Genomic DNA, 27792 nt, shown 5'->3' on the forward strand with positions numbered 1-27792 from the left:
ACAGTGCCCAGGGTTCAGGATTATTATGTTAATACCCCGCTGACATTCATCACGGCACATGAGCATGTGAGAAGCAGAGTTCGGGCTCGAGTGGTCACCGAGAGCACGTTTCAAACGGTGTGTCCGGTTTAATGTTCGTGATTCGCCCCTCCGAGGGGCGGACGAGTGCTGGAAGCTCAGAGCGTAACACTGCTCTTTGGGGTTAGGTCGAAGGAAGATGGCGCAGAGAGACGCGCCGAGAGCTGGGTGTGCTGCCACGCTCCTGTGGACTGGGCTGCAATGTACACGCCAGCTTGGCACAGGTCCGAAACCTGGTGCTTGGTGTGAGTTGCCGGGAATTGGTGGGGGTAGTTGGGTTCTTTGTCCGCTGGGTATTGTGACATAATGAGGGTGCTGTCTGCTCTGTGACCCAGTGCCCCTCCGTGCGTGACGTGTGATTCCCACCGACTCACCCACATGTTGTGCTGTAGTGTCAGTTCCTTGCTGGTTGCTGTGCTGTGGGCGACCCCTGCTGACCTCTGCCTGTGAGCACTGCCCAGCAGGGGGCTGCCTAGATCAGGGAGACAGAGACCCAACCGGTCAGACCGGTTGAGGGCAGCGAGGGAACTAAGGAAGTGAGTGTTCGGGGGAAGGGTCAGTCTTGGGCTGGAACCATGAAGGAGACAGACTAAGGAGGGGCTTGGATTTTAAGGGGCCAGGCACCCCATCTCAAGGGGGGTCTGAGGCATCCTGGCCCTGACTCCTGTAACCACATCACATCTGTGCTGTGCTGGGCTGTATCCCGGAGGAGCAATAACCCCTCTGTTCTACTGGCTGGTGGGTCTGTTCTGGCTGCTCCGGGGGTGTGGGATCGAGGGGAACCCCAACGTGCTGCACAGGTTTGGCCCAACCCCAGGCTTGAATGAACTTCTTCTTTGAAGGCTCTTGGGGGTGTGGAAGATTGTGACCCTGCAGCTTCCTCGTTTTGTTGCTACAGTAGGAATTCCTCGGGTGGGCCGGTTTCAGAGGGTCGCCGTGTTAGTCTGTTTCAGCAAAACCTCTGAGGAGTCCTGGTGCACCTTACAGACGGACAGATGTATCCGGGCATCAGCCTTTTGGGCTGGAAATAAATGGGTTAGTTTTTAAGGGGCTGGTTTTGTGCTAGGCCCATCCTCGGTCGCCCTGCGGGTTGCTAGGGTGTGTGTGTCCCGCGCCCGCAATGCGGGCTGGCCGGGGTGCTTTTGGAAGAGGTGGCTGAAGGGTGCTCTCCCCAGGGAGAAGACCCAGGCTGACTCCAAGATGTATTCAAGCTACAGTAACCCTTGAAATGGTATCGCTCAAACGCCCCCTCGGCGGGCTGCCTGGCCCTCTCCCCAGGGCCCCCGCTGGGGTTACTGCTTACGCGTGTGGAAGAAGTGGCAGAGCCCACCGGGGGCAAGAGAGACTGGCGTCCCTCTCTGTTAACTGTCCGGATGGCTCGTCAGTAAACTCCGGGCTGATTTCTTAGGAATGGAGGGAAACGAGCGTAATGCATAGAAGCAGCATGACCAGGGCCGGCTCGAGCCGTTCCTGTGCCCCGGGTGGCGGGCACGCGATGCATGCGTGGCCCTGCCCCCCAGCGCGCGGCCCTGCCCCCCAGCGCGCGGCCCTGCCCCCCAGCGCGCGGCCCTGCCCCCCAGCGCACGGAGCCCCTTACAGCTGCCATCAGGCGCCCCCCATAGGTTGGCGTCCCGGGCAGCTGCCCGGCTAGCCCCGCCCCCTTAATTCGGCCCTGAGCGTGACTGGGCTGGAGCGAGCCAAGAGCTCCCCCCGCTCCGCCTCCGGGTGGCATTGTCAGTAGCAATTTGAACATGGTTTCCCGTGGCCGTTTTGTTAGGTTTGGAGGGTCACGCTGAGTCAGTGATGGGCACCGGAGTGGTCACGTGAGTGGGCTTCCCATGGGGTTGGCACAAGCCAGACGTTCTCCTGGGAGAGGGGAGTTTCGCTCGTGTGCCTGGAGCTTGCGGGCCGTGCCGAGTGGACCGTGGCAGCGCTGGGACTGGATGCGGAGGGAGCGCGTGGCTCCCCCAGTCAGTGCTGTGTGCACCGAGCACGCCCCGACTTCACCTGCCCTTGTGTCACTTTCGTAAAACCGGTCCGGAAAAAACGATGCGGATGGAAACCAGCACAATCCCCCACCCAGTGCGTGGCCTACGGGAACCAGAATGTCTCGTGGGCCACACACACAACCCCGCCGGGCTGCCGGCTGCCCACCGCTGCACTAATTCAACTCTGGGCTCTCCTCACGGGTTCTGCCCGTGAGCGTTGTGTTTAAAGCCGTTTCTCTGCTTGTAGGAGTAGGTCCCGTTTTTAAAGGGAGCTGTTTGCCAACCGATATTTACTAACTAGAAGTTCCTCAGCCTGGAAGACAAGGCCGACATTCTTTGGAGAGTACATGATGGTTTGGCGTTTTTTAAATATGGCATTTGTGATGGGAAAAGCATTCGCTTGTTTTCTGGTGAATGGGCCCCACAAAGGATCTTTCCTTGTTTATGTAGCTTCTACATGTATGAAACGGACAGCTGCTGCCTCTTCCCTTCATGCTAGACTAAGTCTTTGCTGTGAAGGGAGAACCATCTTCATTACATGTGGCAACTGGGTCCAGAAGATTAATGAGAACATTTAATACAAATTCACACAGACCTAGACTCAGCAGTAGAAAATCTAGATTTACATTCAAAAGGAAAAGCTTGAATTTCCAATCAAAGCATAGAAATCAGCGGCTAGCAAATCTTTCCAAATGAAATGGATTCTGTGGCTTGGGAGGAAGCGGTCTCTAGCTGAGGTTAGTGGCCGTGTTAATTGAATCGAGTCTGAAGACTGATTCAGGGGACCAAATAAAATGTTCCCTTGTGGTCACTCGGCCGGAGAAATGGCGACACTGACCGTCCCGTCTTCCACCGGCAGTGCAGTGAGTCGGGGCGCTGGTCAGTTTGCCGTTCCTGGAGGAGCCTTGATGGTCATTAGGACCCAGCAGAGGATTATGAAGCAGATGTTACGGGGCCACGATTCCCTGCCTGGTTTCTGAAACAGGGCAAGGAGCTCCTGGAGCCTGTGGCAGACGGGGGGGGAGGGCTGCTGGGGAGCTTGCCTGCTTTCTGCAGCCCATTCTGTGCCATTGTCCTGGGTAGGATTTCCTCATATTTCCTAAATGCTGAGCTATTGAAATGGCCCTGACTTCGTTTCTGCGGGTTCTTTGATGGACAGTGTGCGCGGGAGTTCAGATTGAACTAAAGGCTTTAAAGTGTGGGGAGCGGGAGGGGGAGGGAGGCAGGAGTGAGGGAGGGGTCTGACGCTGCTGCCCCGGCCCACCATGGCCTGTGCGGCATGGGGTGCTTCCTGGGGCAGGTTGAGCTGGTCTCTCAAGGGCCGTCTGGAAAGCAGCATCTTTCCCTGCTCTGTAGTAATGCCATCTCCTTCCCCCCTCTTCCCTAGGCACATATCTCTGACGCTTCCCGCGAGCTTTCGAGGCAAAAGTCTCAGCTCCCGACTCGACTTGGAACACCAGCACTCAAATTTGTATGCCATATCAGGTAAGCTAGTGCACGCTTTGTTTATACTGAGCTGAGTCAGAAAGTCTAATCGGGGGTAATCAACAGGTGGACTGTCGGTCAAGTCTGGTCTGCCAGGCACTTTTGATCAGACCCACAATTCTTTTTATTTACTTATTGTTATCGTTATCTTTATTACTTTTTATTATTTTCCCTGCATTCTGCACCTTGACTATTCCTTAGCCAAGAAACTTGGATCTTGGCAAAAAATAATTGACTTCCCCGTGTAAACCGAATAGCACAGTCCTGGCTGCAAAAAACCCCAAAGATGTGTGAGATCCATGCACTGGACTTCCTGGATTTCTGTCATTCAAGCATTAAAAACATGTGGCATGTGAAATAGCAGTGAGTGTCAGTGTGGTGCCAGCAGAGGGATTTCTCTGCTTCTCTCTTTCTCTCCCCCCTTTGCCCTGATCCTCACAAGTGCATCATAAAACCCTTCTCTTTCCCCTACTTACAGCACACTTGTCAGTGATAAGCCCAGTTTCCGCATACACCCTGCTCCTGTCTCTTCCCAACCCCACCCAAAAAGCACACCCACACCTGACAGAAGTAAAACTATAAAACAAACTCCTGGAGCCTTGGTGTGCAGTGTGCCGGCGTGGGGTAGAATTCCCTACCCACCTCTGGGATCAATCGAAAACTAGACCTGTCACTTTCACAACCTCTCTAGCCTTTCCCCCCTTCTTCTCTTTCCCTTCGTGATCTGCAAACTCCAGAGTGGCCTGCATCTCACTCTTCAGAGTACTGGGGCCTTTCACGGTCTTTCCCCAGATTTCTTGACTCTCCAAGGTGGGGGTGGACTAATCATAGATGGAGAGTGGACTTGCATTGACTCTTCATCCAGAAATGGCAGTGTCGGCCAATTGGGGTGGGCCTACACACGCTAGAGCTGCTCAGAAGTCTCCAGATTTCAGTGTGGAAACAAATGTGCGTGAATGTTCCCCCCGATGTTTCTCTCTCGCTAGCGCTGGCAGGGTTGGACATGCCCTGGCAAGGACTGAGACCGTGCCTGTGTAGAACTGAAAATGCCAGCCAGCATATTGCTGTCCCTGGTACTGAGCCTGGCCGACCCTGAGCAGGCCCCTTTCGGGAGGGCTCTTGTCTCCAGGGTGTTCTGTTCGTGGTGGTGTTTGAGCCGGAAGCCATGCCCGAATGGCCAGAGCGGGTCAGACCGTTGGGTCTCCTGCCCAGCGCCCTGTCAGAGGCTTGAGGGTCTGAACGCAGCAGGGCAATCGAGCGATTCCCCCCTTTGACCGATAGCCAGGGACGGACTTGCCCCATTCGGGTTTGAGCCCTTCGCAGCGTTCCCTGGCAGCCCAGCGTGGCTCTCAGATCCCAGGCTGGAATCCCAGCACCGCGGCGAGGAGCTTGGCAGGGGGCACTTTTTACAAATGTAAATTCTGAGAGTCGGTCGCTTCGCAGCCACAAGCAGCTTCATCTGGAAGCCGTTTGCAGGCCACAGCAATAACGCACGTCGTGGGCCTGCAGACCACTGGCCAGCGTTGTGTATTCTGGGAGAGGATGGTCTTGTTTACATGAACACTGCACACACGTGCTTGGGGGCGGGACAGAATCTTACCCAGCACCACCAACTACAGGTCAGTCTTGGAAGATTTTCTCAAAGTGCTTTTCCCTAGATTCATTTGAGGCCTTTAAACTCTAAGCCTGTTGTTTAGGTATGTGTAAAATGATGGGCTCTAACTCAGCTGTTGGCACTCGAGAGAGATCTTGGCGTCGTTGTGGATAGTTCTCTGAAAACATCCACTCGCTGGGCAGCGGCCGTCAGAAAAGCAAATAGAATGTTAAGAATCATTTAAAAAGGGAGAGAGAATAAAACAGAAAATATCTTATTGCCTCAATACAAGATCATGGTACACCCATCTCTTGACTACTGTGTACAGATGTGCTTGCCTCATCTTAAAGAAAGATATATTGGCACTGGATAAGGTTCTGAAAAGGGCAACAAAATGATTAGAGGTATGTAATAGCTGCGCTATGAAGAGAGATTAATAAAGCTGGGACTTTTTGGCTTTGAAAGGAGACAGTGAGGTGGGATATGATAGAGGTCTATAAAATCATGATTGAGGTAGAGAAAGTCACTAAGGAAGTGTTATTTACTCCTCATAACACAATAACTAGGGGGTGACCAAATAAAATTAATAAGCAGCAGGTTTAAAACAAACAAAAAAACTGCTTTTTCATACAACACACAGTCAACCTGTGGAACTCCTTGCCAGAGGATGTTGTGAAGGCCAAGACTGTAACAGAGTTCCAAAAAGAACTAGAGAAGATCATGGAGGGTAGGTCCCTCAATGGCCATTAGCCACTGGGGAAGGAATGGTGTCCCTGGCCTGTCAGAAGCTGAGAATGGGCAACGGGAAGGATCACTGGATGATCACTAGTTGCACCTTTGATCTGACCCCGTGTGGCCGTTCTTACGTTTTATGCTGTGGTAGCCTTGGTGAAAACCAGCTTAGCCTTAGTGTTCCCTTAGTTGTGCCACTTTCACCAAAAGAGAACATCCATGTTTAAATCGTTTTGTGCCAAAATCTGGCCAGGACGCCGACTGCCTCGCCTGGCCATGGTGGATTTACGGGTCTGGGTGGGCCCCAGGAAAACCAGCCACGAATTCAGTGGGTGAAGGAGAGATTAATGCTTGCGCATCATAAGGAAGGAAAAAGTCTCAAACCTGTGCCATTCGCAGGATCTTTGTGTTAATGGTGAGTGACGCTTCTAATATGGGAACATGGCATTAAGTCATGTACCATAATCACACAGTTGTTTAAAAGGTAATCGCTCGCTAAAACTGCAGCGTCAGGTTCCTCAATATAGGGACTCTAACAATGGCATAATTCATGTCAGGACTGGTTTTTCTCATTACTCCTCTGCCCTGATAGATTAGGATACGCGAGGGAACGCGTGTCCTTACGCTCACATGAGAGTGCGAGAGGGGGGAAGAGAAGGTCGTGAGTTCTCACGTCCTGACACCGCGCGAGGCCAACAGGCGGATGGAGAAAAACTGTTCCTGCCTGCGAGCTGCTGGGGAGACCCCGGGGCAGGAGGAATTCCTGGGGGCTCTGTGTCCGGCAGCAGAACACATGTGGAAAATGGCCCATGTCGCAGAGACCCGAACGTGTCTCCAGATGTTTACAGGCCTGGAGAGGCAGGCAGAGCACTAGGCCTGCGTGTGTGCACAAGCTTCGGCCACAGCATGTCCCTTTCCTCCCAACTGCCAGGCCCCTGCAGGCCCGTTATGATACAAGCTGCACTGCTTACGCAGGCGGCTGCAGCTGTGGAACGGTCCAGACAAGGCCTTGTTACATGAGACATCCTGTGTACGGGCAGGACCCTCTTGTGCGTCTTCTGACCCCCGCTGCTTTCTCGCAGCCGTGGGCGGGGCCGTCTGGGACGGTTCCCTCCGTGTGCTTCACTGTTACCCAGGTGAGTTCCGTCTCAGAGCCCGGGGCTGCCGGGTCAGAAATTCCCTGTCCAGTCGGTGTCATGTGCTGGCACGGTGTTGGGTCGGGTCGGGCTGTGAGGCTGGGAACAGGAACCTGCATGGCTCTGTGCTTGCCCAGACAGGGCTCTGGTTGCCACCTGCTGCAGGCCTCGCACCTGCTCCTTGCCGTGCAAGGGCTGGAGCCCACGGAGAGAGTGCAGAAGATGCTGCCCCGGAGCAGAATTCCTGCAAGCGGGGAGGAGAGAACTGTCGGGTGGGAATCGTAGGGGCTGAAAGTCCCGTCCGGCCGCTACTCGAGGAAGAGCCGGGAGAACGTACAGACCCTGGACGTTTTAGTCCCTCGGGGTTAGACCTGGGAAAGCAGGAAATGCTGCGTCCCCAGCTGCTTCCTGGGCTCCGCGATGCAGCCTCCGCCTCGGCGCCGATCCCTGTGCTAGTGAGGAGCAGAGCAGAATGCTGCAGAGCCTTTGGCTCGGAGCCTGGGTCCTCCCCAGCTGCAGCTTTGCAGCCATCAAGACTAGTCGACTATCCACTAAGCAAAAACTGTTCCCGGCGGGGGCTCTTGTGCATTTCAGAGCCATTGAGCCCGGGATCCGGGGGGACTCAGTCCCCCAATGACCTCGGACTCCATGCTACACTGCTTGCCGCTAGGAGCCCGGGTCAGCTGGGGAGTCTCCAGCTGACCCCGAGCTCCCCGCGGCTGCCCCTTTGAATCACGCGGATGCGTGGTTCAAAGGGATGGCTGCCGAACAGCTGATCCGCTTACCTGGAGCACATCTGATTTCTGCAGGCTCCCGTTAGCAATGGCGCAGAATTGCTAGGTAGCAAATGGTGTGATGGAGAGGCGCTGGCTCTAGGGCTGGCTTTCACTGAAACGGGAACTGCTCTTAACCCCCAATTCTGACGTCATCCTAGGAAAGCAAGAGCAATTCCAAATAATTAATGATTTTTGAATATCTGCTTTCCTCCCAGTGCCGTTTAATTTAGTCCTTGCTTAAATAGCAGATGGGCAGTTAATCAATTTCATAATATGTATAATTATCCCCGGCACCCATATTGATCATTTCAGCCAATTGGTCTAGATTTAAAAAAAAAAGTATTTGGAAGGAAAATAGTGCGTGTTGTCCCAAGGAAAATAAAATAAAAAGAGCATGTGCGGTGCATACGTTGAACATCTGAACATACAGAGCCAAGCCCTGCCCTCAGAATTATTTAAGAACATAACATACGAACAGTCAGACTGGGGCAGACCAAAGGGCCGTCTCGCCCAGTGTCCTGGCTGCCAACAGTGGCCAAATACCAGATGCCCCAGAGGGAGGGAATACAATAGGGAATCCTCACTTGATCTCTCTCCTGTCATCCATTCCCAGACAAACAGAGGCTGAGGACACCATTTCTACCCATCCTAGCTAATAGCCATTGATGGTCCTAACCTCCATTAATTTATCTAGTTCTTTGTTGAATCCTGTTAAAGTCCTGGTCTTCACAACATCCCCTGGCAAGGAGTTCCACAGGTTGACTGTGCACTGCTTAAAGAAAAACATTCCTTTTGTTTGTTTTAAACCTGCTGCCTATTTCATTTGGTGACCCCTAGTTCTTATATTATGGAAACAAATAAATAACTTTTCCTTATTCACTTTTTCTACACCAGTCATGATTTTATAGACCCCTATCATGTCTCCTCTTTTCTAAGCTGAAAAGTCCCAGTCTCTTTAATCTCTATTCATATGGGACCCATTCCAAACCCCTCATCATTTTTGTTGTCTTTCTCTGAACCTTTTCCAATGCCAGTATATCTTTTGTGAGATGTACGCAGTACGCAGTATTCAAGATGTGGGTGTCCCGTGGTTTTATGTAGAGGCAATAAGATACTCTCTGTCTTATTCTCTGTCCCTTTTTTAATGGTTCCTAACATTCTGTTTGCTACATTTGGCACAACAACATGGGATCTGGCCGTTATTCCAGTAATAATGAACTGACTAGGGATGTTAGATAGGGGGTAATAGACTGGTTGTCTAACCACATACATTCTTAGCAGTTACTCAGCTATTCGGTAGTTCGCAGGGGCAGGGCCGGCAGCCAGTGTGCTCCGGCCCCACAGTCGAAGAGCCCCCCGCCACCCTGCGCTGCTGCCTCTGTACCCAAGGCAGCAGTGTGGGGTCCCAGGCGGGAGCTGGTTTAGAAACCAGGTCCCCTCATGGACTGGCTGCCTGTCACCCTGCACTGAGACAGAGGCAGCAATGCAGGGTGGTAGCAGCCCTTGTCTGCAGGGGTCCCAGCTCCTCCGGATAGAGGCTGCTAGAGGTGGGGAGGAGGTGAGAGAGGCTGCTCCGGCCACTGTCTGCAGGGAGCTTGGATCCCCCCCACACAGGGGATGCTGCCATGAAGCAGCCCCTGCCCATGGCGAGCCTCTTTTAAGCTGGCTCCTGCTCTTCTTCTTCTCCCTCCCCTCCCCCCCCACCCGCTTGCTGCCTCTAATACAGAGGCAGCAAGGCTTCTCAGTTAATTGGCTAGTCGACTGCTCATTCACATGCCTAGCGCTGGCTGCAGATCTGGACGTAAGGGGCAGATAGAGCTGCAAGTTCTCTGTTTAGTTGGTTGATTTAGTTAGTTGCTCTTTGAGCATTTTCGCTCAGGCTCAGCAATTAAACGCCAGGTGGTAGGATAAACTACAGTGGATTTTTGATGGCACATTAGAGCAATAAATAAGTTGGAAAAATATGGCGCGGGCTGCTCGGGGTTCCCTGCGCAGAGCTCTGGTGCGGGATCAGGGCCTCTGTCTGGAGTCACTTGTTCTTCTCACAGCGGTTTTCTCCCCCCAGACCGGGGCTCCGGGTTTTCTTGCCGGGGGATTTGACTGGATCTGCAAAGGGCCTCGTGCTGTGGGGAGCGTGGCACCAAACAGCGGAGAGAGTTTTATTAGACGTGTTCGAATGGCCGCCTCATGCAGACAGACCCGTCGGCAAAGGCTGCTCAGTGTTTTACAGCACAGCCCTTTCTCATGGCCTTCAATTTAATTAAGATGTTGTTGTGACTACATATCGCCTTCATTTCAGACCCCAGCCTCCCCGAGCATATTGCTGTGGCTTATCAAAGCCACAAGGACAGAGAGAGAGAGCCCTCTCACGCAGCCATCGATAATAGCATACAGGGAAAATTCCTGGATGAGGTGAAAAGTTATTTATAATAATGGTGCTCAAAGAGAGGAGAAATAAGTCACTGTGAGAGCATATAAATTTGTATGATAGTGTACAAACAGCCACAGCGCGCCTGGTCTCGCCATCTATCCCCGCAAAGACCGAGAACAACATCTCGCATCAAGAGAAATCTAATAAGAAAACGCAGAAATGAATGGGGAGGGCTGGCGGATTGATCGCCCGGCGTCTTTGTATATCCTGATGTAAAAGGTGCTGCTGACAGGTGGCCAGGTTTTCTCCGTATAAAACCATGTGTGTGCTGTCAGGGCCGTGCGAGCAGCCTTGTTCCGATTGATGAATTGCCTGCTCTCTTGATTAAACCTTCCGTCACTTAAGAAACAAAGAGCCTGTGTTTGGATGGGAGAGTGGGACATGTCACAAAAATCTGTCTGCTTTACCTTTGTGCAGATGTTGGGCACAGACTGGAACATGTATTATTAAAATGAATGTGGCATTTACTGTGCATTATTTCTTTCCTGGGAGAAAGGACCTGTAAATTATATGCTAATAATAAGCTTTAACCCTTTCAGAAAGAACGAGATTTAGGAGTGCAAATACTCCCGCAGTTTGTGCTAATTGGCTGTGCTTTAATACCACTGGAGCTATCTCACTGAAGTTAATAAACAGTGTGTTTCAGGCCAATATGCTGATGCCCCTGGGGGATGTGTCACTGAAACATAAACCTTTTGAATTACGTGACGCGTCACAGAAAGCCCCCTCGCTCCGGCGTGGCGCGGGAAGACGGCTCCCTGCTCCGGGAGAGGCCTTAGGCGGGGCAGGTGAGATCCGCTGTGCAGAGGACTCGCCATGCTTTCTGCCTAGGAGCTTGGCATCCCGCGGCACAAATTGCCTGGCTTTTAAAGCCTCCTCTTCTACCCGGTCAGCCCCTCCGGAGCAGAGGCGAGTGTGGGAGCTTGCCCGCCGAGTGTGCCAGGAGCCAAAGGCTGGCCTGCCAATTATTTGTGATGGCCGAGAAATAATGTGGTGTGCATTCACACACATGTAATCCCAGTGTGCTCTCGGCTGATCCAGCCAGGGGAAAACTGGTTAAAAGACAGGAAACAAAGGGTAGGAATAAATGGTAAATTTTCAGAATGGAGAGGGGTAAGTAGTGGTGTCCCCCAAGAGTCACTCCTGGGACCAATCCTTTTCAACTTATTCATAAATGATCTGGAGAAAGAGGTAAGCAGCGAGGTGGTAAAGTTTGTGGATGATGCCAAACTGTTTAAAATAGTCAAGACAGAAGCAGACTGTGAAGAACTTCAAAAATCTCACCAAACTGACTGATTGGGCAACAAAATGGCAAATGAAATTTAATGTGGATAAGTGTAAAGTAATGCACATTGGAAAAAATAACTATACATATAGTATGATGGGGGCTAATTTGGCTACGACAAATCAGGAAATAGATCTTGGAGTTATCGTGGACAGTTCTCTGAAAACGGATAGAAAATAAGACCCAGAATATCTTACTGCCCCTGTGTTAAACTATGGTACGCCCACATCTTGAATACTGTGTACAGATGTGGTCTCTCCTCACCTCAAAAAAGATATTTTGGCCTTAGAAAGGGTTCAGAAAAGGGCAACTAAAATGATTAGGGGTTTGGAACGGGTCCCATATGAAGAAAGGTTAAAGCAACTGGGACTTTTCAGTTTGGAAAAGAGGAGGCTGAGGGGGGATATGATAGAGGTCTATAAAATCATGAGTGGTGTGGAGAGGGTGAATACAGAAAAGTTATATATTAGTTCTTCCCATAATAGAAGGACTAGAGGACACCAAATGAAGTTAATGGGTAGCAAGTTTAAAACAAACAAAGGAAGTTTTTCTTCACACAGCACACAGTCAACCTGTGGAACTCCTTGCCAGAGGAGGCTGTGAAAGCGAGGACTATAACAGAGTTTAAAGAGAAGCTAGATAACAGAGTTTAAAGAGGAGGTTAGATCCATAAAAGGCTATTAGCCAGGGGGTAGGAATGGTGTCCCTGGCCTCTGTTTGTCAGAGGCTGGAGAGGGATGGCAGGAGACAAATCACTTGATCATTGTCTTCGGTCCCCCCCTCTGGGGCACCTGGTGCTGGCCGCTGTTGGCAGACAGGATACTGGGCTAGATGGACCTTTGGTCTGACCCAGTAACGGCCGTTCTTATGTCACCCTTGGGGAAATGGCTGCATCCAATTGTCAGTAAAACCCTCTGCCAGTAGCTTCTGGATCCCATTTCACACAAGCTCAGTGTGTACACAGCTCTGTGCCTGGCTCCCCCATAGCCGCTTATGGAGGCTGGATTTGTACATCACCCTGTGCCAGACGGAGCTTCGTTCACCAGCACTTTTGTAGCATTGGGGCTTGGGCACCTGCTGTCATGCCGACCAAAGACGGTTTGACAGGGGAGGCGGAGCCATCAGAATGGGCATCCCGTGTGGCCAGAGTCCCCCTGGGTGCATTTGTGTTCACACAGACTGTGTCTCACCGTAGTTGATTTTCTCGGCCAAAATGCTGGTTTCAGTGAGTGGCACCCTGCTCTTGGAGGTTGGGGGGAGGCGGCAGAAGAAACCTTCAGGTACCGTGCTGCTGCTGATTCACCTCGGACACAGCTGAGATTGAAAGGGGGTTCGAAGAAAGGGGGTCTCCGTGGTGACGGATGGCAGAACAAGGAGCAATGGTCCTAAGTTGCAGTGGGGGAGGTCTAGCTTGGATAGTAGGAAAAACTGTTTCACTAGGAGGCGGGTGAAGCGCTGGGCTGGGTTCCCTAGGGCGGGGGGGGGGGGATTCTCCATCCCTAGAGGTGTCGAAGTCCCGGCCTGACAAAGCCCTGGCTGGGATGATTGAGTTGGGGTTGGTCCTGCCTTTAGCAGAGGGGTGGATGAAATGATTTCCTGGGGTCCCTTCCACTCTGATTTTCTGTGGTTCTAGGATCTTACGATGCTCTAGGAGGCTAAAATCTGAGAATTGCTGGTTGTGGAAAGGCAGAGCGCGCTTTGATACATGGTCGGTCAGACCGCCTCTAAAGAGCACATGCTGGCAATCAACCCTAAATAATTAAAACATTTCCATGCATGTCCTTTAAAATGGATTAAGTCAAAGACACTGTGGCACCCATGTGTGGGGGTCTGTGATGGCATTCGTCGCACAGGATCCAGAAGTGCATTGCCTGCTGACAGTGGAAGTAAGAGACGAAATTACTAAATAAATCTTTAAAAAAAAATAGTTAAGAAATTGCCCCCATTCCTGAATTCTGCGTTTGCAGGTGGGTGATTTAGTTACAGATCCACTTGAAAGCGTCCATGGAGCCAGCATGGACAGTATTTGGGCAAAGTACTATTTTCAGTAAGTTGATCTGTAACTAGATATTCAGAGTTCTGCAGAGTTGGGAGGTGACAGCAAATCTGGATGCCAGGTATTTGTGGCCTAGACCAAGACTTACACTCGGAGCCTTTTACCCACCTTGAGGATGGTACCTGGATGTGAAGTGGGCTGCAACTAAATATAGTTCCTCATTTTTCTGAACCCCACGTTTTCCTTCATTCTGGCTTCTAAGCCCGGATTGAGCAGCAGTTTTCTAAAATGCCCAATTCTGTTCTTGCATACGTGGTGGGCTTGCGTTCCCTTTGCTTGGAAGTGAGCTGGGGGCTTTCACTGAAGACGGAAGGTCTCGGCCACACGTGGTCCTGTGGGTCCGAGCCAAGATGGAATCAATCGGTCACATCCCTGAAAAGAGGGTCGTTATTCCACAGGTTTGTTTCACAGTTGTCTGAGGAAATGAATGACTCCAGCTCCGGCAGGGCTGAACCCTTTTGTTAGGCAGAGAACTCTTTTCTGCATGCCTGGCTGGTTTATGCATCAGGCTCCAGCCAGCTACAGGTGAAGCCACGCTGATCATCGTAAGGGAGTCGCAGAATTTGCTGGTTTTTTGCCCTGACACCACTCGTCAGTGACCCATCTGAGAGGAGCCCAGTGCCGGAGCCGTGCCTCAGGGCAGGGGTGCTGGCAGTCTGTGCTGGGCCCGGTTTCTGGCTTGCTTGCCCGCTCGCTTGTGGGTTGGCCAGTTTCTCTGGCTGAGGCTTTGTCTCCACTTCAGAGTTTAAAGTGCAGCTGGAGTGGGGCTTTAAACTTAGAGTGTGGCCAGGGAAGGAGCACTGGAGCAGAGAGCGCCACAAAACCACCTCCACAAGGGTTGTAAAGGTGTGCTGGGGGGAGGGTGTGTTTTCACACCCCTGGCCAGAAAGTTACCGCGCTGTAAAGTGCCCGAGGAGACAGGGCAGCCTGTGAGAAGACAGGAAATACTCCCCCAGGACCAGATGCAGCTGGCAAGAGTGCCGCTCGCGTCAGGCCTGATAAGTCCAGAAGGGAGCTTCTCCTAGCACCTCTGGGAGGCGGGATAGTCCCACACGCCCCAGCTAGCTTTGGTCCTTTTGCTGCTGTGATGCCTTTGACTGCTGCGTCCTCACCTGCGTTCCAGAGACGTCGCATGTGGTTGAGAGCAGAGCAAATTCTGCCAGAAGTGTCCGCAAAGCTTAGTTCTCCTAAGGGCCTGGAGTTTCCTGCCCTCTCCGGCACCCTCCTCGTCCCACGGCAGTCGTGGGATGCAAACCGTCCTCTGAGAGAGCGAGCCTCAGGCCCGTGCCGGGCGGGCCCTCTTGGGGATGGATGCCTGTGGGCCGACGCGCCATAGAGCAGAGCTAACGAGTCACCGCTCACCTTGCGCAATTAGCAACGGACTGGCGGCAAATGGACAAAACAACAGTCTCCGCAAGGCGTGGCCAGCCGCCCACGGGGTGACACGTTCACCCGGAGCACCCGCCAAGTGCCCTGAGGTTCTCGGGGCTGGAGTCTCCAGGCTAGCAGGACCTGGGTGCCCAGCACGTGGGGCCTGGCAGCAACCAGAGGCTCCCACGAGAAACGTCCTCGTTCGAAGAGCCGGTAGAGTCGGCCCTGGGGTGCGGGCGGAAGGGGCACGGCAGAGGCCAGGGCGAGCTGAGCTCTGCTGGGCCTAAATAAGAGACTGCACCAGCGCTGAGAGTTAGAGCAGGCACCAGCTGCCCCTCGCATGTGCCAAGGCCACGCGGGCCTGAAACGGGGCGCTCCCTGCAGCTACCCCTCCCTTGCGCTCCGCTATAGAGGGGACCCCAGGCTGCTCGCAGCTCATTTGGGACAGAGCGAGGGGCTGGCTTTGCTGTGGGCTGTCCCCCAGCTCTACTGAGAATGGGGGGCAGTCGGTGAAGCGCTCACCCAGCTCTTGCCTCCTCCATCTCTCTCTCAGGCTGTCCTGAGCTGGGGGGCTTGGTGGCCTCGCTTTAGCCCCACACAGACGCTGTCGCCCCACCAAGGCAGGTCTATGCCACGCGACAGGTCGATCTAAGCCACACAGTTTGAGCTGTTAGGAGCATCACTCAAATCGACGTAGCTTAGATCAACTTCCTGTGGGGTCCAAACCGCGTTGGGTCAGTCAAAACCCCTCTCCCCTCGCTCTCCTCCGTCTGTTGGGGAGTGATCAGCAGTCAGCTTGTCGTGTCTCCCCTAGACTCGCTGAATCAGAGTTTCTTAACCTTTTTGAGAGCATGGAACACCAAACAGTAATATCTGTTCAATGTGGAACACCTAGGGTATCAACAAAAAATTGTCAAGCAAAAAAAAAAAAAAAAATGGGGGGGGGGGAGAGAGTCCAGCAGAAATGCAGTCGCAGCCCCCTTAATTGCCGTGTGTCCCGAGCGGGCTTCCGTCAGGCACCAGGAAAAGCAGAAAACAAAGTAACAAAAGCAGAGAGGAGGTGGCGGCCTGCCTGCGACTTGCTCAGGGAACACAGTTTAAGAAACACTGCGCTAAATCAGCCTGTGCTGGATCGATTGCTGACCCGTGGATCCAGCCACCAGTGAAGACCTGCCCTTACTAACTAGACTCAGACTCCGGAGCAAGAGCTGCAGGGATCTGGTGGCGTCCAGTGTCTAAAGCAGGAAGAATTTCGGCAGCTTCGATTCAGTTCTGTGGAGGGAAGAGAATAAAACGAGTTTTAGGAGCGTGTGATCGTCCCAACACCGCTCTGTGACGGAGAGAGCTGGAGGCAGCAAAGCCCTTGGGAACGCGGTGCATTTCTGAGCTGGGGAACCGTCAAAGCAAACGGATTCATGGCACAAATGCCACGCTCCTTTTCCACACAGGTAACGGAGATCCTGGTAGCTGGGAATTCCCTCTCCCAGGTGTGTTGCAGTTATCCGGCTCTGGGAACGCATCCGGTGTTGAGAACAACCCTGGCACTAGCACGGGAATGAGGCTGGCTCGAAGCCGTCAGAACTTCTCATCAGCCCAGTGGAAGTTGTCAGGTCCCCAATGATGTGCAGCCTCTTGAAAATGTGGGTGGATGGATGGATGGATGGACAGCTGCCCCCCTTTGCCTGTGGGGCACATTTGGAGTGGACATCAGGCGTGCAGGAAGGAGGTGCTCAGTAGCTCTATAAGCCATGGAGTCGCTGCCAGAGCTCAGGTTCCCACATGCCTTCATCCCTGGCTCAGAGTTCGACTTGGCTCAGCCCCTCGCCGTGACACGGCTCTGAGTGTGGCATCTGCCTTTTCTCCCCAAAACGCCTCGGAAAGGCTTTGCCACCGCAGGGCCACAGAGCCTGTCCTGAACAGTCCGGTTGTAGAACGCCGTTCCCTACCAGCAGTGCGGCCTGGGTTGGCTTTGCTCTCAGCTCCTTTGGACTTGCTGTTGGCTCAGAGGATTTGGGAGCTCGCTGTACCCGCCACATGAAAACGTTTCTTTTTGATTGGCTTTCCAGATTTAGAAAGAGCGGAATATTAAATATTTCATTACATGTCAGCCCTCCCCCCCCCCCCCCCCCGGCTGCTTTTTTCCTTTTATAAAACGTCAGGTTATCCATGCCATGGTACTGCCACGTCTCCTCGATTATACATTTGCTTAAGGTATTGTATCTTTTATGTGCATGTAATGAGGACAGACGTTTTAATCAGAGGTTAGTCATTTATTTTTGCAAACTATTGTTTTGATTCATCATTTTTGCAGATAATTAAATGGTTCACTTGGCACAGTGTGTCTGCTGTATTAAAACAGGTAATTTTGAAAAAAGAAAGATGCTATTTTTTGGATCACTGCACAAGAATTGCTTTTATCTTCATCTTTGAACATAGTTTCTAGTTGTTTTGCATTTACCTTCTTCTGTTCAGGTACGTGAGTGCGCGCCGCTCTCTAGAGGAAAGGCCCTGTGCTGCATTTTGTCATCCCCACTTTTGAACTTGACGTGTCTCTCCAAAAACAAGACGCAGAACCAGATTGAAGTGTGTGGCGCTGCGCTTTAATCGGCGAGTGCGTAATAATAGGCCAGTGGCGGCATTCGCCACAGGGTTGGGCTCTGTTGAAACCACCTCTCAGGGCCGAGGTTCAAGTCCGCCTTCGTTTGGACCCGTTGCCATTCCCACCCTTTCGGAGAGAGACCTGCACGCTTCTAGCCAGCCGCTGTTGGGGGAGGCAGAGGTCCTGTGTAAAAGGCTCCCCTACCCCCGGGGACTATTGACTAGTATTGTAAGAGTGAGTGCGTGTGTCCTGAAATCAGCCCTCTTGCTGCGGGTGGCTTGCCGCGACAGTCCGTGTCCTCCCGACTGCTTTTCAAACCAGTCGATTCCGTGTAAAAAGAAGATTATTGTTTGTCAGCCACGAAACTGTAGAGGATGGCGTGTGCTTCCACAGGCAAAGCGAACGGCTTTGCTCCCGCACTGCTGCCTGGGTGTCTCTCTCCGGAGTGGAGTCTCTGCTAATGCCGGAAGCTGCCGCCTGGGTGGGAGTGCGCGACTACCTTCCCCAGGCCCATATCCGTTAGGCCAGGGGCTGTCTGCTTCTCTCGCTGGCCAGGGATTGATCTCACTCCTGTCCCAGCTCCTCCCACGCGTTGACACGCAGAAAGAGCAGGAACTGCCCCAGGTGGCGGGGTGGGTGTGAAAGGAAGCGAACTTGGAGAGGCAGGATGTTGCATGATGTTCAGAAGGCGACAAAGTCCTTTGTCCTGCTTGTTTCTGGAGTCGAGTTCCAGATCCTGAACTTGCATACGCCCACCTCTTTGGCCAACGGTTCTGTGTTTCCAGTGCCTCGCAGTTAATGAGACCAGCAGTGCTTTGGAGGCCGCTTGGGCTCTTAGGACAGAGACCTTGAGCTGGACTCTGCTGTCAGCGAGGGGCCAGCATACCTGGGTGATGTGCTCGCGGCAGCTCCTGTTGCTATGCAGACAGGCTGTTCCATCTTGTACCAGTTGCTGGAGGAGTGAAGCAGCCGTGTATTTGTTTTGCTTGTATGAGTACCATAGTTTAATTTTTTTAATCGGAAGCTGCTGTGTAGTTTGGATATTTAAACAGTTATTAACCGAATGACAATTAACAGATTGCATAGACAGATTTTCTTTTGAAAACCTCTGAAATTGAGTACAGTTTGCAAAACTATCACAGCATAGTAATGACAATGAATTTTGATTTCCCGGAACTGATATTAGACTCCTTATTAAACTATGTGCATCTGCTTTTAATTTACTCCAAATAATTGGAAAATGCAATGAAGCTTTCCAATTAAAGTACGGCTTTATGCTGTTTAATAATACCCCCATAATATTATAGCTTATGAAGTGACAGGTGAGTTGGTGTATGAATAAAACATAAAGGCAGCAATAAGGGACAGAAAACCGGAGACAGTTGTTGGGGATTTTAAATGCTGGATGTAATTTGCATATATTAATCTCTTCTTTTCAGCCTTATCAGGCGTTCTTCAGTATTTGAAGTTAAAATAGCGTTGACAGGCGGGAGTACGCTTAGTTTTTTCAAGGATTTATTACTTGTATAATTTCTGATCTTTAATAAGCAGATATGACTGATCCTCATAGTTCTATAGAAATCAGTTAATTGTTCCAGATGGCGTGTACTGATTATGCAAAATTACTTTTCACACCATTTTTTTTTTTTGTGATGGAGTTTGGAGTAAAATTAAATTTTTTATAGCCTTCTTATCATGCTGTTTTACAGTGGTTTTTGCACAGAAGTTGAATTTAATCTACTATATTACATTGACCAGCACAGTTACTTTAATGGAGCATTTTGTGATTTGACAAAGAATAATAGGACACATTGCTCATTGTTCGTTACTGTGCTACTAATAAAAAGGAGTTCTGGTGTAGAGAACCAGGCTGTTATTTCTGAAGAATGCATAATTCACATGGTTAAAAATGCTAAATTGATACAGTGAGATGTTCTCTCTCTTCTGGATAGAAGATCTGGGCAGAACAAATGAAAATAGTCTTGTTGCTACAGATTTCGCCTAATAAAGAAGGATTCTTTTAATGACTCGGGTGGTGAAATTGTGTGGGGCTTTTTGCTAGGAGATGCAGTCATCTGAGTGTCATGCACTGAGCCCGACTGAGAGGTGTCAGTGGCGGTGTTCCCCCTGATTAATGTAATCCGGATCACTCAGTGGCATAATTTCATAATTGAAAAGCATTTATTAAAGGGGGTTGGGTTTCATGTATCTAATTGGAAGCTGTTTATGGAGAATAAACCACACACACAACACCCCTTGCTGATGAGGTTATTGGGATTCATGTCTAATGTTGACTGAACTGTCAGATTATCGCAAAGAGCCCAGAACCTGCGACACTGGCATGTGGCATGGTCGCTGCCTTTCTCTGGGGCCAGCTCTTGCGGGAGGCGGGGGTGCATGGGAGAAGGGCCCCGGTCTTCCCCCACTCAGCCGGCAGGGAAGGCAGGAGGCTGTCCCCTCGCTGATGGAAAGTGGGCCGTGCACAGGAAGGCGCTCTTTCCCGTTACAGCCTTGTCGTCTGTATCCAGTGGTGCAGCGGTGGCGCCAGAGCGCACAGCGCGCTCCTTCCTACTCGGCTGTCAGCTGTAGTAGGTTTGTCAAAGAACAATGCCCGATTCTGCCCCGCTGTCTCGTTAATTTTCACTGTCTGTCCTGCGCTCGCACAGGCAGGACGTGAAGCTTTTCTTTTGGTGGCTCTGATCACCATGTTTTATGAGAGTGACATTGGCTGGGCGGAGGGTAGCTGGTTTTTTCTTCATTTGACAAGTTGAGGAGGTGGGTTGTGTTAATTAAAAGCAGAACAAACAGCCACATCAAGTAGCATGCTCAGCTCTACATCAGAGTGCTCGTTCACTTCTGGTGTCAGCCGGCAGCGGGAGCTAAACAGCATTGGGTTTTTCTGCGGCCTGCTTTTTATTACATAGGACAAATTTGGGCAGGAAATCCTGAACGGTCACCTTTAGACATTTATAAAAAGGCTGAGCATGTTATCATGCTTGGATTTAAAGAATCTGACTAATCTTTGAAAAGCAAAACAGCAAAATGTTTAAAAAATGTAGATTGTAGAATTTAATTAGAAAATCAGGGACACAGGAAATGGTCTTTAAGAGTGCTTATTTTAACTCACTAAAAAAAGACAAGTAATTAACTCAGCCATTAAAAGGCTTAAAATTTCATGTCTTCCCCCCCTGCAACTGGAAAATTGTTTTCTATATAGCTATTATATATCGGAGTAATGGTATAAATCAGAAATGATTAGAAAATATTTGTTCTAATGAAGTAATAATTTGGTAGTAATGCTTTTCATCAGCATAGCTTAAGGCTACATTGGGTGGACAGGCTTTATGTGGATTCTCTAATTTTAATCTTTAAAATGCTATCTAATGTCTCATTAAGACTTGCATATAATGTATCTTAAGTACAGTCATTAAATATAGTTTAGGGAGATTTATGTGCAGATATTGCTTAAAGATGTTTTAATAGGCCCATTTACTCTGATGATATTAATGATCTCTTAACACATATTAAGCTTCTAAAACTAGAGGTCTGATTCTCACGGCGAACTAAACAAGTTAGAATCTGTAAATGGATTGGCTAATCCAGCCGGGTTGGTTCTGTTGTTGGTTATTTGTAATTGGTTCCTCAAATAGTCTCCTGAATCTGTGTAACTCTTTCAGGGATCTGGCAGTGATCTCACTTTTTAAAAGGTGCTTCTGTGCGTTCCCATGTATTCCTATGGTGTACGCTACACAGGGCATCTGCAAGGTCATTCAGGCCTCTCATCATATGTTGTATTTCCCGGGCGTGTTAGGGGTTAGCGGGCATGATTGTTTCTCATATAACCATACGTGACACAGAGGATGCCACTTTCCCACCTCCCTGTTTGAATATCCTGGACCCACTATGAACAAACTGTAAAACGGTGCACAAATTCGTTCAGCTCATAGCAACAAGAATATATTTATAGAACTAAATTAGGTACTTTTAAAAAACAGACCGCCACAAGACCATTTTCTAAAATATTCTAAGGCTTTGTGATCATTGAAAATTTGGGTGCAGAAATGACTTATGCATAAGTAACAAAATCTGTTCATTTCAGTAATGTCTCTCTATTTCCATCTCTCAGAGAATTATTGCAAACAGAACTCTCTTGTTTCAGTTGCTAAACTCTGCTATTTTTTAAAAAAAAAGCCCTTCTGAGTTCAGAGACTTTTGTAATTACTAAATTGGTTTGTTAGAAGAATATAATAGCAAATTTCTTCTTTTCATAATTGGACATTCCTTCCCTGTGGGCTAATGCATGCACAGCCCTTGCATACACAATAAGCTGTGCATTTGAAAAGCCATAACTAGCTAATAAGTGCTCTGGTGTCATCAGAGAGTAATGGTTTGCTGATTAGCATAATTAATGACAAATGGTGGTGTGGAATTGGTGGATTGGTTTAGCGGATGATGAATGTATCGCAGCTCAGGTTGGATCCTGCCAAGTAGACTTTGCTGGCTGTCAGCCCTTCTGTTCTCGCACAGGTAGACCTCATTAGTCACCATGCGAAGGTGCCAGCTTATTTTCACTGCTGTTGTGAGCACGGAAAACTTAATAATACAAGCGATGGCGGCGGCCCTGTTTTCTTTAAGCGCTGTTTCAGCTCTGTTCTTCCTACCTAGCCAGCAGCTCGCTCCTGTTTCATGGCCAGGGAATGAAAGCCAAATGCCCGCCTGGCCCCAAGAGGCTCCGGAGGGCCCTCCCGAAAGCTGCGCTAGGCCTGAGTGTTGCTTTTGCAGCAGAGAGATGAATTGCTGCATCTGGCTGAGAGATTTTTGTGGCCTGTGAATGTTCTTGTTCCTCGGAGGGTAGGAGGGCTGCAATCGGCAGCCACCCATGCTCTGAGACGGGCACGTTTCCCTCTGACTTGATTCATCAAGGTTGATTTGCATTCACAAATGAGACGGATAAAAATGGAGTTACCTCTTCACCTTTAATGGGGCGGGGAGGATTTCTGGGGTGTCTTTCCTTTAAGTGATAAGCAACTCCTTTACCAATAAGAATGCAAATCCTTAATTTGCAGTAGCAAAAATGGCTAATTATTATATAGATAATTAGCATCTGGAAATGAGGATTATCTTAATTACAAAGCACAATTTCCCTAATAGCTACAAAACTGTAAGTTTGATCTGTGTGAAGACTGGTGACTATTATTATATAATTAGTAATCATATTAATGGTGTGGAGTCTTCAGATATAATTTACATATGCAAATGACATTTACCTGCTAGAAGTATGTGGCCCTTCTAAATGACTCAGAAAACTTACAACTGAAAATATTTTCAAAACTCCAGCTTCCAGCGTGCAGCTTGCTGGGCCATTAGGCATCGTTGGTCCCAGGACGGCCTGGTGCCCGTGTGGGCGAATGCGGCCCAGGGTGGAGGAGGATGACGACATCCCCAAGAAGCCATCGTGTTCTCACCCCCACTCTGGTGGCTCTGACCATTCAAAATCCACCGTTTACTTGCAAAGCAAGGTGCCCCCCTCTGTCTCTGCAGCCCCTTGTGTACCGCCTTGCTGACGTCTCTCCTGCGCTGCAGCCGTGTCTCGTGGGCACTCGCTGGGGACGTTCTGCCCTTGGGCCTGAGGCGCCCAGTGCTGCTTGGCCATGGGTTGGCTGCGTCCCCTTGGCCGCGCTGTGGCGCTGGCTCCAGCGTGCAGGCTCTCGCGGCGGGATTGCGTTGTCAGCCACAGGCCAATGGCGGAGATTTTCTCGGGGCCCTTGTACCGGCCGCTGTGGTTACAGACATTTGAACACGAATGCAGCAGCTGGGTGGGCGGGGTCGCGCTGCTAAAGTCTGTTACCCAGAGTGCTTTGCAAGTTCCTAGCTGCTTCACGGGCGTGTGGACGCCCAAGTTCTGGAACCGACAGTCTGGGGCTGGCCTGGCCTGTCTCCACTTCTAGCCTCTAGGCCTCCTCTGACACTTGTGCCCCAGAACTCGCCACCCTGCGGCCGGGCCCCACCGTGGCTTGGGGCACCCAGCTCTGTTCTCTCCCCCTCAGGCTTTTCCTTCCCTGGCCTGGGGGGTTGGACGAGCACCGAAGGAGCCGGTAGGCAGGCCACAGGGCACAGCAGGAAAGTCCCCTCGCTGTTTGGCCTGCGCACCCAGGGAGAGGCAGGGAAATCAGCTGCCGGACCCCTGTGGCTGCTCTCGTTCTGCAGTGGAGCATCCTTTGGTGCTGGAACTTCCTCCTTCTCCGGAGCAGTCGGAGGGCTTGCTGCTCCCTGGTCGCAGGATCGCACAGAGGGGGTGGCCGGCCTTGGAGCTTTGGCTTCACGCCTGGTAACTGATTCGCCTGAACTTTTGCCCGTCTCCGGGTCGAGGCGGCCTTCGTGCTGGAGATGGGGCAGAGGGACGTGCGAAGGAATAAAACTCCTGCTCTCCCGGGAAGAGGGTCTGGTCCCTTGCTGCACGGCAGGCCAGGCCTGTGCCGGCCCAGGGATGAGCCTGCCCAGAGCTGTGGGAACGCTCCGGTCTGCTCTGCTGATGTCACGGGGCAGCTCACTTTGTGGCCGGGTTCTTCCCGCCAAGGCATTGTTCAGCCCCCCACGCTGCTCAGGGAGATTCGGGTGTGGCTGTTCCTCCCATTCACCTTTGTGGAAGGCCTGCGTGACGCGTCCCAGTGGGGGCCGCTCCCTCGTCTCCCGCCAGCCTGCTGTGCCATAAACGCCGAACATCACGTGCACGATAGGTGACAGCCTCCAAAATGGAGCCCTGCCCAAGCAAAACGCTCCCCCGCACGCACTGCCTTCCGCTGGGCGAGGACGTGGGAGGGAGCCCGCCAGTGGCAGTACGTCGCTGCGCTTCGTGCGGGGCTACAAGGGGCTCGCGCAGTGGTGGGGACAGCGTCCGACTGAAGTGTGGCCACGGTTACTCCTGGGCCTTGGTTCCTCTCCTGCAAATTCATCTGGCTGGATGAGGCGCCCTGGTTCAAAGGCGAGTCCCGCTGAGCCAGGCGCTACACGGTATCGGTCAGAGCCGAGGGAAAGCCACGCCCCCCTGGCAGGCGCCTGTACCCCAATGCACCAAAGACCCAAGGGCTAACGGAGGGGCTGGAAGCAACGCGAAGGCCAGGCGCTCTGTCGCGGCTCATGGAGAGAGAGGCCTTTGCCTCCTCCCGCCCTGAATCACCGGCGTTCAGATCTCAGACCAAGCGGGCCGACAGAGACGTGCACGTCCAGCGAGTTCCGAGGCGTCTCGGTCTCATTACGCTTCCCGCTCGCTGGTGGTAGCTGGAAAAGGCCCCGCTCGTCCCCAGCTCCCAGGCCGGTGGGTCAGGCTCGGGGGGAAGGCGCCGCTTCCTGCCGCTCTGGGAGAGGCTCGCGCGGCTGGCCGCTGAGCCGCCGTTTCTCGTCCGTCTCTGCGGAGGGCCAGCCCATGCGCCCCGCGCCCCCTGCTCTGTGTAACTGATGAGGGGCTCTTGCCAGAGCCTGACACTTCCCCAGGTCACTGCAGCTCGGCGCGGGGGAGGGGGAGTTATTAAAAAACGAATCACATCAGTGTCTTCGTGGCAAACACTTGCCCTTTGACGTCTCTCTGCCTGCTGCTGGGGCGGGTGCCGCCTGGCGTGGGGGCTGCGTGGCTATCCCCATTCTGCACTTAACACTTTTGTGTGTTAACAAAATCAAGGCCAGGGCTGCTTTTTCCGATAGTTGGACGGAACTGCCCGCGCTGCAGCACGTCGGTGCAACCCCGAGACAGAGCAGCTCTAAGGCATTTTAATGTTTTAATAATAATGCAGCCAGCTCAGGACAGACCCCACCACCTCCTTTTTGTAAAGGTGAAACCCCGTGCTGTCAGTGCTCGCTGCACACTGAGCCTTCTTTCGGAAGTCACGAAGGCTTCCACTCAGCACAACTACTCGTGCGGGCGTGGGGGGGGAGCTACCAAGGCCCCCAGTATCTGCAGCAGCTCCAGTGTCTGGTTTGCCAAGCAGGTCTCAGCCTTCGTGTGGCCTCCCATGAGCTGTCTGCTCCTGTTCTCTGTTGTTCCTCAGGTGAAGGACGCACCCACCAGTGGGTTTATGGCGCCGGAATTGGAAATTGCGCTTTGCTTCATGTGTGGATACGGTTCTTGTTCTTCCTCTGAAGGTTCGTCCATGGGGATTCCACTGAGCTTGTTGCAGGATTGTTCCTTGCTGGAGCGCAAAATTGTCTCGAAGAGGGGAAGTCGGCCAGGGCAGTTTTCATTTGGGGACCGGCTACAGACCTGAAAACCCACCACCAGTGCAGCGTGCCTGGCTCCAGGCAAGACCCGTTTTTGGTCACATTCTGCCGCGGTCACACGGCCGGCCATTATCCGGTGAACTGGCCTGCCTGGGCGTTGGTGAAGGTCCAACGCTTACACGAAGGAACAGGCTGAGCTCAGCAGCCTGGTGCGGAGCTTTCAGGGGTCTCTGGCCAGTGCCTGGGGCAGCCGGCCCGGCAGTGCATTCAGCACTAGGATTAAAGGAGAGACTAACAGGCAAGTCAGGTATTTCCCCTGTGGCTGGGGAGATGTTCCAGGTTCTTCTAACAAGAGGCCTGGCCACCCTCTTTGCTAGCGAGGGGGGATCCGAGCATGCAGCGCGCTCCCCGGGGACGCGTCTCTTCCCTGCTGGGGCCTGCAAGCTGCTTCGTTTCGTGCCTTCTCCCCCGGCTTGCCCCTGGGCTGACCAGGCTGGTGCTGATGCAGGGGCTCCACACCTGCAGTGATCCCGCCCTGTCTGAGTGCCCCGCCCGTCGCGACAGGTCAGGACACAAGGTCTGCGTTTGACCCTCTTCTCTCCACCGCTCGCATGCTGGGGCCAGATTCTTGGCTCTCCTGAGGCCATTTGGGCCACGCACAAGTACTTGGACTAGCCCGCGGGCCCTTGCCCGTTACCATCCCCAGCAGGGAGACCATGTCCCAGGCGCTCTAGAGGCAGGACTCCCCCGATCCTTCCCTGTCCAATATGAACCTTGTGCCAGTGAGGATGCTGCCCTTGCTGCTGCTCTCGCTTGCACCGGAGCCGAGCGCCCACCCTCAGCTCTCTGCAGCACGGCGCTGGGGCCAGGACCTCAGCCACTCGGCTTTGCCTTACATAGCCCAGAACAAAGACCAGCCCGGGCATCCTGGAGAAAACCCTCCGCTCCCTTTGCAGCTCGCCTGCGCCGCCCGCTCTCCAAAGCACGGGGCTGTCCTTGTGCTCCTCACGCAGGTCACAAGCTCTTCCCCTCCCGCAATGCTCCTTGGGACGGGGCTGCTTCCGCTTGCTCTCATTAGGCCGTTTGACTGATGACTGCAGGGGGCTGTGGAGCTGCTCGGGGACGGACGGACTCTTGCTAGCCCTCTCCAAGCAGCCTGCGAAGGCAGCCTCTGCAGGAATGGCACAGATGGCTGGCCCCAACAGCAAAGCAAACTACAATATGTCTTGGAGACACTGCGAGGCTGCAGCTTATTTGTCATGTCATGGAAGCCGACTGGGTTCGGGAGCAACTTTGTCTTTGCCCCTCTCCTGAGCTGGGAAATTATTTACAGGAGGGCTGCTCTGTTGCCTGGGAGAGACGCGGGAGGCGGCCCACAATACACTGGGGTCAGTTTCGTAGCAGTTGGGGACTGTTCTTTGTTTCTGAGTGCTGGCGTTTTCTTTCAGCCCATCGATCAGCGAGCGCAGCCTCTGGCAATGACAGGCCTTCATGATGAGCAAGGTGTTTGGTAGCGGTTGCTGCTGCTTTGCCCTTGTTAATTATATGCAAATGTATGCTGGTGGCAGTCCATCTGGGAGGAAGTCCACCTTAGCACAGGAAAACTCACATGGGTAACTACTTAGGCTTGATGTTGGAAAACCATGGGCAGAAATCCAGAGGTAGGGGGCTTCACAGTATCAGACAGAGAATGCGGCTCATGCCGAAAAACTCCTGTCCTCCTTGTGATCTACCGCAGGTTTCTGGAAAGTGTTTTTCCATTTTTATCAATAATTTCTGCTGTCCAGAAATCCCACCCCATTTCTCTCATCGCTTCCCGTGGCGTGCTGCGGTCTTTTCCATGTGTGTAGTAAAGCACTGAAACTTGGCTGAAAGCAGAATCCTGACCAGGACACGTGGAGGAGAAGCAAAGCTTTCAGTGTGTTGGAAATTACCACTTTGTTCCGAAAGACAAAGGTTATGGAGAAGTGTCGTGTCGTTGGATTTTGAGGGGAGCAGCCAGGTCACTGTTGCACCCATGGGGGGGTGTTCGCCCCAAAAGTGGTACAAA

General features: G+C 52.0%; 1 protein-coding gene across 5 annotated transcripts in view; it reads left to right on the forward strand.

Annotated features, from left to right (window-relative positions):
- The window catches only part of MVB12B (multivesicular body subunit 12B), a 94531-nt gene that overhangs the window by 35656 nt on the left and 31083 nt on the right, over nt 1-27792 (forward strand). For all 5 annotated transcript variants that reach the window (XM_075905741.1, XM_075905738.1, XM_075905737.1 and 2 more), the window contains exon 7: nt 3454-3551. In XM_075905741.1, the coding sequence (XP_075761856.1) occupies nt 3454-3551 (98 nt within the window). The remainder of the gene's footprint in view (nt 1-3453; nt 3552-27792) is intronic.

The sequence above is a fragment of the Pelodiscus sinensis genome, chromosome 22 (assembly GCF_049634645.1).
Source record: "Pelodiscus sinensis isolate JC-2024 chromosome 22, ASM4963464v1, whole genome shotgun sequence".
Taxonomy (NCBI): Eukaryota; Metazoa; Chordata; order Testudines; family Trionychidae; genus Pelodiscus; species Pelodiscus sinensis.